Here is a 15,268-nt window from a genome sequence, read left to right on the forward strand (position 1 = left end):
CTTATGTATTTTTCTGGGCTGTCCTGCATGTCTGTGTTGTGGTGAAGAGCCATCAGCTGATTTCCTTGCTCCTGCTGTCAGGAGCCACACTGCACACACACAAACTCAGCTTAGCAGAGACAGTTTGAGTGTTGAGAAAGCAACAGAGCAATTTCTGTGAAGCTGAATGGCAGCAGGAAAAAGCCAAAGTAGCTTGAAAGTTGAATATAGAGCAGGGATTGTCTTGGCATCCTCAGGGAGAGTCATTGTAATGAGTTTGGGCTCTGGGAGAGAGTGATGCAGTGACATGACTGAGGAGCTTGGTCAGGTGAGAATTCAGAGCTGAGCAAACTAAACTGCACAGATTTGAAATCTGAGGCATTTGGAAAGGAGCAGATTGAGGAGTTAAAACTGAGTGTACAGAGCTGTTCCTTTAGTGAGGGTTGAGGCTCTTGGCTTCCTCCTGTTGTGCCTGTGCCATGGAGGGATAGGGGCACTACAGGGAACACTTTGTTCAGAGAGATTCCTGTCCAAGAGAGTTTCCAAATAATGAAGCACCAGAGGGCTCCAAGCTCAGCAATCTGTCAGGGCAATGTGGGTGGGAAGGAGCTGGATGCTCCTCAGGTGTGTATTTGAGGTACCCAGCATAAATTTCTGATTTCCATAAAGGTGGGATAGCTGGTGGCTTCAGCCAAGAGGAGTGCAAAAAGCCATCAGCTGTGCTGCAAACTAGAACCAAAACCTGTAAAACAGCTTCAGATATTTTGATTCATTCAGGTGTTTGAGTAAATAGAACAAAGTAAATTGATCTGCTTGAAATGCTGCTGGTTACAGTTCTGGATCTTGGGACAACCTGGGGTATTTTTAGGTGATTTTCTTTGTTAATTTTAAGGGACATGTCCATTACTTGGGCACTTAATTTTTGCAAAATGTTGTACATTCCAGTCATGTGGTTTTCATTTGAAACCACATCTCAAGGAATAATGTTTATACTAGGTCTACATCTAATAAGAATCCCACTTTCCCTTACTGCTCATCTTTTAAATTCCTTACATCAAAAGTATCCCAGCTTGGACTGAAGGTATTGAACAGGTGTTCACACCAAAATTATTAGCTTTTTTATATGAATTAAAGATATGTACCAGGCAGACTGATCAATTAATATGACATTTTTTTTCTCTAAAGTTCAGCTTCTCTTTAACCTGAAGGAGTAGAGTGGTGTGGTTGTGTTACTGCTGGACTCTGCTCAGGTGTTTTGGTGAACAAAACCAATATTGATGGGGTTTTTTTTTTGCCATCAGAGGCCTGCCTGAGCAGCAGCTGTGTGTCTGCAAAGGGCAAAGACACTTAGGGGCTTGAGTGGCTGCAGAATATCCCCAGCTCAGCTGTTTGGTGTAAAATGCATTTTCAGTGTGCTGGAAGTGATGTCCTGATGCCCAAAGCAGCTTCCAGAGACACAGTGGTTAAGTGAAGTTCTGGTGGAGAGCTTTATCCCAAAATAAATGCTTGGGTTAAACTTGTTTTCTATCCAGTGATATCCAGTGTGGATGTTTTCTATCCACATCCACAAATGGAAGCTGCTGCACTGTGGTTAACACAAACACTTGCTGTTTGAGACAAGAATTCACATCCTTTTGGCAGAGGATGACAGCACTGAGCCCTTCTGTTTGCAGACTACATTAAATCTGTGTTTAGGCTGGAGCAGACATGTTTGTACCTCTCTTGTTCCCCAGGTTCATAAGATGATAGCAGAGTTCAGACTCATTCCTGGCCTCAATAACCTGTTTGACAAACTCATCTGGAGGAAGCACTCGGCCTCAGCCTTGGTTCTGCACGGACACAACCAGAACTGTGATTGCAGCCCGGTGAGCAGCCTCTGCAGTTCTGCAGTGCATTTTCATCCTGGCACACAGTTCTGAGGAGCTGTGCTGAGTAACTGGGTGTTTGTATCATCAGTGACTTGAGATGCTGTAGCACTCACATTTTGGGGGATTATTGATTTCATTGAAGTCTATCCTTGGCTCCTGTTAGCAATGCAGCAGGGCCAGTTTAGCCTCTCCCCTCTCTCCTGGTTTGTTTGTTTGTTCATTTGAAGGAACATGTCCATTTTGGGAACTGAGAAAGGAGTAAATTTCTGAGCCTGGAGGCCAGAGGTAGAAGACAACCAAAATTCAAAGAAAAGCTACCTAGGAGAGGCACAGAGTACAAATTGTGCCACAGTCACCTTTAGGGGGTTGGGTTTGTGTTCTTTCCAAACCTAGACATTCTGAATTGATCAGTACAATTCTAAGCTTTTTTGCCTTTGCAGTGAGAAGGAATTACCTGTTCTGTGCATAGACTTGGAGGCAATCTCCACTTCTATTTTGGGAAGTGCAGCCTCTCCATTTGTGCAAGTCATTTGCTCTGCTGTCCAAAGGGGGTTGATTTGGAAAGGTTTTCCATTCAGCTGTTTCATGCCTGCTTGGTAACTAATGATAGCCAAAAATACTAAAGAAATGATGTTTTTTTATCTTTCTTGTCTCCTTTTAGGACATTACTTTAAAGATACAATTCTTGAGGCTTCTTCAGAGCTTCAGTGACCACCATGAGTGAGTATGAGAAGCTGTGGTGGGTTGTGGCTTGGTGCTGTTTGCCTGGCTGTCGTTCCAGGTGTCCTGGGCACAGGGCAGGCTCCATGTGAAGGGAATGTTGTGCTGTCCCTAAACTTCATGTTCCTTTCAGCTCATGCTGTAACAGCCTAAGAATTTGCTCTGTGGTGGGCATGTCTGAATATGTCTGAATATGTCTGAATATGGGTTTAACCATATTAAACCCATAATATGTGGGTTCAACCCAGCCCATTTTGTCTTGTGTTGAGATGAGCTGCAACATGTACAGGATGAGTTAACACTTTCTGGCTGAAGGAATAAGGAGGCAGCTTTCTTCTTTTTTGCCTTTTACTGAGAGCTGACAGTGAGCCAGGGAAATACAAAGAAATCTCCTGTCTGCCTTCAAAATAAATCCTTAGGAAAACTTGGGTGTGCTGGAATAATTAGAGGGGTGGTGCAGTTTGCTTGGGGTTATTTAATATATATTTAATGCTGTGCTGCTGGTACAGAGGTGTTTGAGACTTGTAGAATTGCATCCTGCATTCCATCAGTCCTGGGAGATGGTGTCCCTTCCTTACAAACTCCTGTGTTAGAGGCATGGTGCACTTGAGGTGCTGCTCATCCCTAGAGCCAGACTGGTATTTTTGTGCAGGATTTTAGTCCTGTTGGATGGATTTCAAACATCAGCCTTTTTGATTGTGGAATATTAACTTTGAGAATGCAGGAACTGAACATGGAGAGGGAATGCTGACCTGTTGTAAATCCTTCATGCAAGATATTATTTGCCTGGGAATCACTCCAGGTCTTCCAATAAAATCTCTACAGGTGATGTTACTACTTAATTGGCTGCTACAAAGATCTCAGGCTTGTTTGAGCAGAAAACAGCTCCCAGGTGTAGCATTGGAACAAGTGGAATCTGTTTGGGGGGTTGAAATAATTACATGAACTTTCTATGAAATCACAGATAAGCTGAGTTAACTGAGGTCAAGCTGAGAGCAAAGTACTTGTATGCTGATGTTCCTTCAGTGAAATTATGTCCAAAGCAGACTTGCAGAGCTGTTCATTGCAGGGAGAGAAGAGCTCTGTTCTCATTGCAGAAACCTGGTCAGTCCACATCAAAGGAAGCTTTACACCAGAGCCTCAGTGAGCACTAACCTGATGAGAGTGTTGGAAACAAGGAACCTCACACTCATCACTGCACCCTCTGCCCCCTGAGCTTTCCTGAAAAGGAATCTTTGCTGCCTGATTTTGAACACTTGCAAGCAGAAAGACTCTCGGGGAGCACACTGTGGGCAAAGGGGGCCCCTGGACTACATTTCTACTCTGTCAGATTTATTCTTTACAGACAAAATAATTTATTTTCATTATGAAAAGTTCAGTATTTGATAAAGAATTTATGTACGTTCCTGGGATTTATATCCATTTTTATTTGGATCTTTATTTTTCATGATATATTTAAATATTTCCAGGGTAGAGTTTGTTCAGATAATAAAATACCAGGATGACTTAATCCTTTTTTGCAGTTTCTGCTTTCTTACTTAGAAAGAGATTTATTACTTAAAAAGAGCAGTCACTATAGGGTGGAGTAAAACTTCAGGAAATGGAGAAAAAGTTTGCTATTTCATACTAATTTTGGTCTGAAATTCAGCAAATGTTGGTCTAGAATTTTTTTTAAAAAAATAGCATTATCCAGAAGAAAATATTTACAAACCATAAGATCCCAAACAAGTCAGCAAAGAACCATCATCTCAAAGCTGGTTGGTGTTGGAAGTGGCATTTGGTAAATTTTGGAGGAGGTTTTCCCCAGCTGCAGCTGGCTGGCCTGCTACAGGGAGCAGAGTGGGAATGCTGTGAAGAGTAGCCAGGAGAAAGCAGCTTCCCCAATCCTGCAGCCCTTGCAGTCCTGTGGCTCTGCTTTTCATGAAATTCCATTTTTGCCTCTTGAATTCATCCTGCTTTTCTCTCCTCCTCCCCACTGTGTTGCTTTAGGAACAAGTATCTCCTTTTGAACAGCCAGGAGCTGAATGAGCTGAGTGCAATCTCCCACAAAGCCAACATCCCTGAAGTGGATGCAGTGGTCAACACTGACAGGTGAGAGGGGAATGAGGGTGTTGGTCACAATTTAAGAGTTTAGGAAGTACTTCCAGTGTAAGTTTGACATCAGCTGTTGTGTTTGACCTCTGTGTGTCCACTACACTTCCATTTCAGTGACTCCTTTCAGTGGGAGGTGTCCAGGCTTGTGGGATGTTGATGGTCATTAGCAAATCTCAGGTGGGCTTGTGCTCAGAATAAGGTGCTTTAAAAACAAAAGGAGCTTTAAAACCCCTAAAAAAAGGGGGGTTGAGTTCATGGCTCAGGCTTCACTGTGATGTGCTGGGTCTGCCTGTCTGACCTTCCTCAGGTTGGGCATTGCAGACAGACATGCAAAATAAACTGTCATCCCTCAAATCATTTAATTGCTATTAAAGCTTAGTTCTGGCATTCAGGAGCAGTGTGTGCACACATAAATGTCCATTTCCAGGCTGCATGAACACATCCAAGTGTCTGCTGAGAATATTTTAACAGCAGCTAATAACCTGAAGAAGCTAAATTAGATTAACATGTTAAACCACTTACACAGTCTCTTCTCTTGCATTTGAGTATCTGTTAGAAGGACTGTTTTGATCTAATAATCTCTTTAATACATGATTCTGGTGTATAAAGCTCAGCAGATGGAAGGTTGTTTGCAGAATTTATTTTGTCAGAGTACTCCCAGGGTATCAGCAGGAACTTGGTCTGCACAGAGCAGATTTACCTCACTCCAAAAGGGAATCTCTAAGAGGATTTCTAGATTACAGTCATTATCATAATACTGTGTCTAATTGGGAAGAAGTTTTTTTCACCCCTAGCATTTCGTTTTCATGTTGCTTTTCTTGATACATGAGATCAAGGCATTACTTCTGAATGAATTTAATGCAGGTGGATGCTCCACTGAAGGTGCTGTTTAATACAAGTAAAATTGCAGTTGTACAGCCTAGTGTAGCACACAGCTTTCCATATCTGCTCTGCCTCCTAAATGGAATTTAGACTTCCCTTTACATTTTTTGAGAGGTAAAAGGGGGTTTCTTTCATTCCTAAGCTCAAATGTAGTATTTTTTTCTTGATTCGCACAAGGTGTGAATTGGTATTTCTGAAATTATTAAAATTTGGAGATTAAGTTTTTATTTTGGACTTATTTGGAAGTCATGTTGCAGATATTGCAGATATTTACCAATGGCAGTGAGGAGAACTCCTCTGCTGGTAGAACTAGCACAATATTTGTACTGTGTACTTCAATCCTGAGATTGGATCATCAAAAGCTCTGGAGCAGTGACTGAATTCAGTGCTCAGTGCTTGCCCAGCCCTTCCACCCAGCTGTGATTTCTCCCCTGCTGCAGGAGCCTTGTCTGTGATGGGAAGAGAGGTTTGCTGACCAGACTGCTTCAGGTCATGAAGAAGGAGCCAGCAGAATCCTCCTTCAGGTGGGTTCACTTTGCCTCTGAGGAGGTGTTTGAGACCCCTAGGATGTAGCTTTGGTTTTGTCCAGCTTAGAGCTGCTGAGAATGTTGGAGAATAGGCAGTGGAAAGTTCTGGCTGTGTTGTGCTGTGGTGGCAGTGCAGGTGTGAAGAAATCACAGCCAGTGATTTTCTGCTGGATCAACAGGTCTGACTCCAGCTTCAGAATGGAATGAAACAGTTCAGGAAAGTGGGTTTAAATTGCAGTTGTGATCAAGCACTTCCCTTGCCCCAAAACCAACACCTCCTTTCTTATTTTTCTCAGGTTTTGGCAAGCAAGGGCAGTTGAAAGTTTTCTGCGAGGCACCACCTCCTATGCAGACCAGATGTTCCTCCTCAAGAGAGGGCTCCTGGAGGTAAGTAAATTTATGTCAGGCATCCTCCATAGCAATCAAGAAGGATTTATCTGCAGTGAACCAAAAGAGGATAAAAATGTAGTGTTAAATATTATGATGGGTTTAGCAGAGAGGTGAAGGCCACTCAAGCTGCCCCCTGCAGTAGTGGAGGAATTAACACTCAGGGAGATAAGTCAGGATCACACTTTACTGGAGAAATCACAATGGATGCAGCAATAAAAATAATAAATGAAAAACTGCCCCTTATAACTGTGACAAATACTGGCAACACTTCCAAAAAATACCTGTGAATTCTGCTTGTGGCAGCCAGGTGTGGCCACTTGTGTAACCTGCATCACTGGGAACTCATTTTAACAGGATACTCATCTGAATTGTTGTCTTTAGTTTGGTGCTGTGGCATTCAGTCACCCAAGAACTTGCAGATAAATGCTTTAAATATTGATTAAATCAGAGTCTGTGTTGTGCTGCTGGCTTGGACTAAGCTGTGGCACTAACATGTTTTCCTTCCCTGCCAGCATATTCTCTACTGCATTGTTGATAGTGAGTGCAAGTCACGGGATGTGCTTCAGAGTTACTTTGACCTTCTGGGAGAGCTGATGAAATTCAATATTGATGCATTCAAGAGGTTCAACAAATACATCAACACAGATGAGAAGGTAAATATTTGTAAGAGCTGCCCCCTTTGGCGCAAATTACACCCCTTTTATAATCAAGCATAGCACTAAAACTTGGATTCATTTGGGTTTGGTGTGGTTTCAGAGCTTGGGGCACAATAAACATTAAGGGCTGAGTTGCCAAAGCCCCTCAGTGTTTTCAGCAGTGCTCCAGCTGTCCTGAGGCAGTGAGTGCTGAGCTGGTCAGCAAACATTGCCCTGTTCCATGATCAGGCAGGCCTAAGGTCAGGCTCAAGGGTAGCAGAACATTTCCTGTGCAGTTGCCAGATTTGTGGTTTAGTAATAGTTGTGGACATTGAGACAGCTCCAAAAAACATTTACTGGAGCTTGCAGTGGGAATTCCTTCATGAATAAGGCTTAAAATACTTGATACTGCAAACAGATGTAGATATTTGATGTTATTTGAATTTAGAGACACTTTAAGAAGCCATGGCTTATGTAATTAACTATAAAATTGAGCTGCACATCAATGGGCAGCTCTATACAAAGTGGTTTCATGCTCTTGTGCACTTTGGACATTTAACATCAGCTGATGGGTGGGTTCTGAATGGCCTTACACTCTTGCTTTTGTTGCTGTAATTTTTCTCTCATTGCTGTTAGGTCTGGTAGGCTTTTGAGAAGGGATGTATAAATGTATTTAAAAGAAAGCTGTATTTATTTTGAGGGGTTTTCTCTAGTAAATGAACTCAAACATTCTAGAGAATGTCTTTATATTTCCTCTGTGTTTCCTGTTTATTGATCTCTGGCTGGGGTTAGCTCTCATTCTGTGTGACTCCCTCACTGTGTTCCTCCCTAGTGCTGTCTGCTTGTACAAAATTAGTTCAGGAAAATATGGAGCTGCAGGAATTCCCCCTCTTTCAGAACAATTAGTGTAAGAAATCTCACTTTCATTGGAGTGCCATAGCTTCAAAAGAGATTTTAGGGATGTCAGGATGTCAGGATTTCTCCATTCCATAGTGTTTTTAAGTGATCTTTTGTCAGCCCTCAGTGCCAGTGTTGGCTTGGGTGGGGTGAGGCAGAGTTGGGAGCAGTGTCTCCTCTTACCTTGTTAGAGATAACAAAAAGGTAATGACCCTGAGTATATTTAGATCTTTGAAATTCAGCACTAAAAAGTGTTTCTGTTCAGTTCCAGATATTTTTAAATCAGATCAACAGCTCTCTGGTGGACTCAAACATGCTGGTTCGCTGCATCACGCTGTCCCTGGACCGCTTTGAGAATCAGTCTGATGCTAAAGGTGGGCAGGAAGCAGTGGGGTGGGACTGGGGGTGTTCAGTGCTGATGATGGTTAATGTAAATCTGGGCTTTGACACCCCTGAAAGTTTGAGCACCAGTTCTTGCTGCCCTTGGTGCTTGGATCAAGGTGTCTGAACCTCCAGCCCCTGGATATAGGAGTGTGCCTCCTGCTGACAGAGTGACAAAAGTATCCTTTGTCCCCTCAAAAAGGAAAGAAGCCCAGAAGTTTCTCTCCTCAATGAGGTGAAAAAGCCACCTCATAGGACCTGGGGGACTTCACCTCAAACTTAAGGATGGCCAATTGGACAGAAGCCAAAAAGTCCTGCCTGGGCAATTTACTAGAAAAAGAAGTGAACAAAGAAACCAATGGCTTTTGTGGGGTGTTTCACCAGGAGCAAAGACTTCCTGCACCTAGCTCAATCTTTCTCTGTTTGTTATTTTGCCTTTTATTAAATCTTTTTGTTTCCAGCACTGCAACAGAAGCCATCCTGCTAATTTTTATGCCTCTAAAGGTAGCTGAGCTATCTTGGGTATGTTATAGACTTCCAAGAGCTCATGAGACCTGGCTCAAAGAAGCTGCTATAATGTGGTGGTGTTTGCAGGGGTCCCAGGACGAGAGAAGAGATGAGAATCTTGACTCCATGTTTCAGAAGGCTGATTTATTATTTTATGATATATATTATATTAAAAGAAAATGATATATTAAAACTATGCTAAAAGAATAGAAGAAAGGATTTCATCAGAAGGCTGGCAAGGAATGGAAATGATAATAAAATCTTGTGATTGGCCAGTAATTAAGAACAACCACATGAGACCAACCAAAGATGCACCTGTTGCATTCCACAGCAGCAAATAATTATTGGTTTTCTTTTCCTCTGAGACTTCTCAGCTTCTCAGGAGAAAAAATCTTAATGAACAGATTTTACATGAATGTGTCTGTGACACTCTAACACCTGGTGGTTGTGTTTCTGCTCTTGCTGCAGTGGCAGAGGTGCTGTCCGAGTGCCGCCTCTTGTCCTACATGTCCCAGATGTCCATGAGAATGTCCTTCCTCTTCCGTCTCATCAACATTATCCATGTACAGACACTCACACAGGTAAAGAGCTGCCAGGGACCTTGCACTTGCCTTACTGGGACTGCAGTGGTGAGCAGGGCTGAGCCTCCTTTCCCTGGAGGACACCCAAGTCCCTTTTTCCTTGCAAGAACACTTCCACTGTGTGCTTTCCACAGGCTTGTTTTATAGCAACGTGTATACAACAGCTGTCTTGGTATTTAGATTTTTTTTTTTGCTGTGTCATTTTTACTTCCAGGAAAATGTGAGTTGTTTGAACACGAGTTTAGTTATCCTAATGCTGGCCCGAAGGAAAGAAAAACTCCCTTTTTATCTGCGCACCTTGCAACAGATGGAATACACAGAAAAATACCCTGGCTTCATCCTGAACAACTTCCACAGCCTCCTGCGATTCTGGCAGCAGCATTACCTCAACAAGGACAAAGACAGCACCTGCTTAGAAAATGTATGTGACCCTCTTAGCATGGCAGGAGCTGATCACAGCAACACCTGTCTGCCAGTCCCCTGGCAAAAATGGGAGCTTGGGAAGGGAAAGAAGGGAGGAAGTTCTGCCCCCAGTGTAGCTCTGTGGTGCTTTTCACAGCTCAGGCTGCCACAAGGCACATGCAGAGCTTCCCCAGAAACAGAGCCTGAGGTCCTGGCTGCGGCACACAGAAGTGAGACTTGCCAGTGCTGAGTGGGGTGGAGAGGCAGGGCTGGCAGGATGGCCAGGGAGGGGGAGGCAGGACAGAATGCAGTTCCCAGAGTAGTTAGCACCTTAGCCAGACTGTTCCCTCTTCCTGGTGTTGCAAACAGTGCAGGAGGATTATCTGATGGAGCTGCTGGAAGCCAAGGGAGCAGCCTACAGGTTTCTGTGCCAGAGCTGGCTTGTCCTGGGTCACTGGTGGGTAGGAATAACCAAGTGTCCAGTTATGTGGGGGACACATGTCTGATGTTGGGCTGCTGGGGTGGCCCTTTGGCTCTGAGGGAATAATGAGGAGGGTGTGAGCAGGGAGTGTGTTGGTTTTTGTGCTCTCAGGAGCAGGAGCTACTTTCAGCATTGGCTTATCTGTGGCACCACAGGGTCCCAGTTTGTGTGTTTGGACTGGACAGCAGAGGACAAGTGTGGATTATGGGTGTACTGGTCCAGGCAGGCTGGGGTCACCCTGTGCTCCTCTTAGCAGCTGCCAGAGGCACTGGGGGTCCTTGTCTGCATCTGGAGAGTGTAGAGAGTGCAGCTGTTCAACACCCAGGGAGGGAGGGCAGAGTGGGGAGCCCAAAGTGTTGCTCACACTGTGGGGCTGGGCAGCTCAGGCTGAACAGGGAGTGATTTTCAGCTTTGGGAGGTGTTCCTGCTGTCTGACCCCCCTGTTATCTGTGCCCACAGAGCTCCTGTATTAGTTTTACCTACTGGAAAGAGACTGTTTCGATACTGCTCAGTCCGGACCGGACGTCCCCCTGTGCCATAGTCAGCTACATCGACGAGGCGTACATGGACATTGACAGAGACTTCTCCGAGGAGTAATTCCCACCTCCAGCGTCTGATGGGCAGCTCGGAGGGTCCCTCCCAGCGCGGGGATTTTCAGGGATACGCTGTGTAGTGTGTGTGTGCAGCTCGGAGCTGCGGAGCGTCGTCCCGCCCCTGCCAGCCCCCAGCTCTGACCTCTGAGGCTCGGACAGCTCTCTGGGCAACACATTCAGGGATGTATCTTCCAGTTGTTCTGGGATAAAATTAATCACCTGCACAAACCAGCCTGTATTATTTTTTTTTTCCTCTCTCCCAGTCCGGCAGGGCTGGCAGAACGGGTTTTGCTGACATGAGGGTTCTCTTCTCTGTATGTGCCCGTTGAGGTGTGGCTCTCTCAAGGCTGCCAGGACAAGCAAGTTGAAAAGCACAGCAATTGCCCTCCAAGTGTGAGGTCCAAGGAGCCCATCTGAGCAGGACCCCAGCACCAGCCACGTGCAAAGCCACCACGAGGACTCCCTGCAGGTGTTAACTCTTCCACCGGGCTTTGGAATCAGGGCTTTGGGCTTGGTTAGAGCATGAGTGTGTGTGCGTGTGTGTGCTTTTAATTCCTGAGAGCCCCAGCTCCAGTCACCTCTTTACCATCGCCTTTTGGATCATTTGGTACTAAATCTGTCTGTGCATTAGGAGAGAACCTCTGCTCCTGCTGTCCTTCCTGCACATCCTTCCCATCCGGAGGCCTTTGCAGTGCTGGAGAACAGAGACATTTCAGCAGTGGTGGAATTGCAACAGGGGTTGGCTTTTTCACGGAGCACTAGCATTAAAATGTACTAATTTTTTAAACTTGTGGCTTGTCCCTTCTTGGGTAACTAATCTGGTTTTAAAATCCTTTTCAGGACCATTGCTCTTGATGTTAACCTGCTATGCCTGGAAGTCTTATGTCAGTCTCTGCTTTCAGCCCCTAATATCAACACATACATTAATCTTGAAAGTGCAATATTTACTGGAGATGTCCGTTTTTTCCTGGATCTGTTTTAATCAGAATGTGTTAAATGCTGGGAATAAACACTCCTGGTTGAAAGTAACTTTGTAGGATATGTTGGGAAGGGGGAATGGGGTTTTGGCAGTCTTGATTGCCAAACCTGCATGTGCCCTGCCTGCTCACCAACACCATGTTGCTCCAACACATTCCAATACCCAGGAATGAGATACACTACACTTAAGCCACTTCCTTTAAGTCAAAAACATGTCTTGCAGCTATAGCTAAAAGAAATCAGTTTGAAACCACATCTGAATTTTTTTAACGTTTTCTAATTTATTTGACGAGATGACTTTGGCTCTGTCCAGGCTCCAGAGGGGTGAGGATGTCCCAGAGCTGCAGCCTTTCGTCTCATTGTTGCCAGCAGCATGAAACCCACCCTGAGGCTCCCTGTGCTGGGGCTGGAGGAGTGAAGGAGGCTCCAGCCCCAGGAGTAGGACTTATCTCTGAGCATCTCCCTTCTCCTTTCTCTTCTCCCACTCCTCAGTGTCCTGCTGTGGGCTCACAGGCTGGTCAGAGCTGCTGAGCTTGTGCATAAAGCTGGAGCCTTGCAGGAACTCCTGGGGTTCCTGGTGTCCCTCCCTGGGAGCTGCACCCTGCTCTGGTGAGGGTACCCTGGGGAGCTTCTTGCCATGGCAGCTTCACCTCTGTTCCTCACCAGGTCACCCCCACCCTGCCCCTCCCTCCCCTCAGCTCATTTCTTTCTCATCTGTACTTTTTTTGTTCTTGGGTATTTGTGTTTTTGGTGTATCTTTGCTTCTTCTTAACTGTAATAGATGTACACTTAAAATAAATGCTTCAAATTAAAAGGCTTTTAAGTTAAGGGATGCCTTTTCCACAGTGTAGTTAATGGGTGCATCCACTGACTGCTGCTGTAACCCTGCAGTCTCACTCCCCTGTGTTTTAAGGACAGTTTGGGGCCCAGCTGCCTCTGGCCTTGCCCATGGGCCTGGGGGAAGCTGAGCTGAGCCTACACCATCTCTGGGGGTCCTCCCAGGCCTGGGAGCACAGGCTGGGCTTTGCTTTTGGGCTGACTGGGCAGAGAAGGGCACAGGGCAGAAACCCTGGGCAGCTCCTCCAGGGGTGGAGCGTGCTGGGCTCCAGGGAAAAGGCTCTGCCCCAGTGCACAGAGGGTCACAGGCAAATCCCAGCTGGGGCCACGTTCCTTTGGGATGTCTGTCCGTGCCAGATGCCACAACAACCTCATGGTGAGAGGGCCCAGACCCATGGAGGTGGGCTGGGAGGGAGGTGGGACCCCTGGCACTAACAAATACCTCTGGAAGTGTGTACTGTCCCCGTGGATTGCTGAGGTTCGTGCTGCCCTGATTAATGCCGATTTGCTAACTGCAAATAATCATATTAAATGGAAACTATTAAAGAAATCTATTTTAAAGAAATGAGTGGAGGTGTCTTTTCTTTCCAGTGCCTTTGCCAAAGCCATAACCCCCTCCAGGGCTGTAGTAGGGGGTGTTATGTTCTCAGCAGTAGTGGCTGAGGTCTGGTGTGCCTCATGCCTCAGCTCCCCTGCAGGTAGAGATGTGTTCTGGTGGGGAAGGATGAGGAAAGGGCTCTTTTCCCAAAACCCACCCCAAGCCAGGGCCATAGAGGACTGAGCTTCTCTCCTGCCTGTGTCTCCCTGTGAAGATGCTCCCCAAGACCCCAGGGGCAGAGGCCAGGCCCTGGTTACCCTGTGACACACAACAGAGCCAGTCCTGGTAATCTACGTTTATTTCTGCAATGCAAAGCTGATAGTGACTGTTGCAGCCACTCGCCTCCAAACTACAGCAGCAGCTGGGACAGCACAGGACAGGACAGCCAGGCTCTTAATGCTGGAAAAAAATCCCCAAAGGGCTTTGGTGAGAGGAGGGATCCAGAGGCACAGAGCACTCTGCCACCCTTCAGCCCCAGCATCAGTGGGAGGTGAGGCAGCAGTGCCACAGCTGGGCATGGCTGTGGCTCCAGGGCTGGCAGGAGCCGTGCCCAGCTCCCCACACTCCCATTCCAGGGCTGCCCACCTTGGAGATGGCCACGTCCCTGCTGCGGGCACGCAGTTTGTTGACCTGGCTCTCGGCGATGTCGGCGCGTTCCTCGGCGTCGTCCAGCTCGTGCTGCACCTTGCGGTACTTCACCAGGTTGGAGTTGGCCTGCTGCTCCTGGGGAGGGAGAGAGGAGGGGAGGGTGCATGGGGCACAGGGGACAGCAGGGACATTGCAGCCATGGAGGCAGTCCCAGGGAGGGACAGCCCTGTCCCCTGTCCCAGAGCAGTGACGGGCACTTACTGCCTCCTCAAACTGGCGCTTGTAGCTCTTGACCTTGCTCTGCAGCTTGTCAATCAGGTCCTGCATCCGAGCCAGGTTCTTCCGGTCTTCCTCAGCCTGCAAGTGCCCCAGCTCCCTTAGCCAGACCCCAGCAGCCCCTCACCTCCACCTTTATCAGAGTCCCAGTGTTGCCAGGTGACAAACACAGCACCAACCTGCCCCACCAACCCAGCCTGGTGTCACAGCACCTGTCCCTTGGTCCCCCCTTGTGTCGCATCAGCCAGCTCAGGAGGTGCTGGGAAATGGGCAGAAGGACCCATTTGTGACAGGGAGAAGCTTGTGCAGTTGTCATTGCCCACATGGAGCCCAGAAGCAGCCCAGGCTGGGCTTTGTGGATGGGTTCTGGGATAGCATGAGGCCAAGCAGAGAGGATTGTGCCAGGTGCTGCTGGACCAGGGCTGCACCTGTGTCCAGAGCTGCTGTACCTGGTAGCTCAGCTCCTTGATCCTGCGCTCGTACTTGCGAATGCCCTTCTGGGCCTCTGCCATCTTCTTCTGCTCCCCATCCAGCTCTCCCTCCAGCTCCCGCACCTGCAGGGGACACAGACTGCTCAGCACTTGGCTCCCAAGCACCAGTGCCAGCCCAGCTAAAGCCAAGCAACTTTCCCAGCTCAGAGAAGCCACAGTAGAGGCTAAAACCATCCTGAGCAGGGCCCAGCCTGGCAGAGCTTGGGGACTGTCCCCTGGTCCTGCAGAGGCACCACCTGTCCTCAGAGGGATGGGGCAGAGTCTGGTGCCACAGGGACTGGGGCAGCCCCAGGAGTTGGCTCCTGAAGAACACAGCCAGGGATCTGCCCCTACTGTCTCACCCTGGCCTCCAGCTTCTGGATCTGCTTCTTGCCCCCCTTGAGAGCAATCTGCTCTGCCTCGTCCAGGCGCATCTGCAGGTCCTTGATGGTCTGCTCCATGTTCTTCTTCATGCGCTCCAGGTGTGCGCTCGTGTCCTGCTCCTTCTTCAGCTCCTCTGCCATCATGGCAGCCTGCGAGGTCAAGAGCAGGGGGACATCACCTCAGGGCCAGGCAGCCCTGCC

General features: G+C 47.1%; 2 protein-coding genes across 2 annotated transcripts in view; one reads left to right on the forward strand and one right to left on the reverse strand.

Annotated features, from left to right (window-relative positions):
* Nucleotides 1-13,317, forward strand: part of TRPC4AP (transient receptor potential cation channel subfamily C member 4 associated protein) — a 37,621-nt gene extending 24,304 nt beyond the window's left edge. The window contains exons 10-19 of the mRNA XM_054644164.2: nt 1,713-1,844; nt 2,509-2,567; nt 4,557-4,658; nt 5,984-6,067; nt 6,367-6,457; nt 6,973-7,113; nt 8,258-8,366; nt 9,349-9,461; nt 9,676-9,882; nt 10,804-13,317. Of these exons, the coding sequence (XP_054500139.1) occupies nt 1,713-1,844; nt 2,509-2,567; nt 4,557-4,658; nt 5,984-6,067; nt 6,367-6,457; nt 6,973-7,113; nt 8,258-8,366; nt 9,349-9,461; nt 9,676-9,882; nt 10,804-10,941 (1,176 nt within the window). The 3' untranslated portion in view covers nt 10,942-13,317. The remainder of the gene's footprint in view (nt 1-1,712; nt 1,845-2,508; nt 2,568-4,556; nt 4,659-5,983; nt 6,068-6,366; nt 6,458-6,972; nt 7,114-8,257; nt 8,367-9,348; nt 9,462-9,675; nt 9,883-10,803) is intronic.
* Nucleotides 13,318-13,699: 382 nt separating this feature from the next.
* MYH7B (myosin heavy chain 7B) overlaps nt 13,700-15,268 on the reverse strand; it is a 33,350-nt gene continuing 31,781 nt past the window's right edge. Inside the window, exons 38-42 of the mRNA XM_054644748.2 lie at nt 15,047-15,217; nt 14,664-14,768; nt 14,200-14,295; nt 13,936-14,073; nt 13,700-13,711 (exon numbers count right to left, since the gene is read on the reverse strand). Coding sequence (XP_054500723.2) covers nt 13,700-13,711; nt 13,936-14,073; nt 14,200-14,295; nt 14,664-14,768; nt 15,047-15,217 — 522 coding nt within the window. The remainder of the gene's footprint in view (nt 13,712-13,935; nt 14,074-14,199; nt 14,296-14,663; nt 14,769-15,046; nt 15,218-15,268) is intronic.

Source organism: Agelaius phoeniceus, chromosome 17 (genome assembly GCF_051311805.1).
Source record: "Agelaius phoeniceus isolate bAgePho1 chromosome 17, bAgePho1.hap1, whole genome shotgun sequence".
Lineage (NCBI taxonomy): Eukaryota > Metazoa > Chordata > Aves > Passeriformes > Icteridae > Agelaius > Agelaius phoeniceus.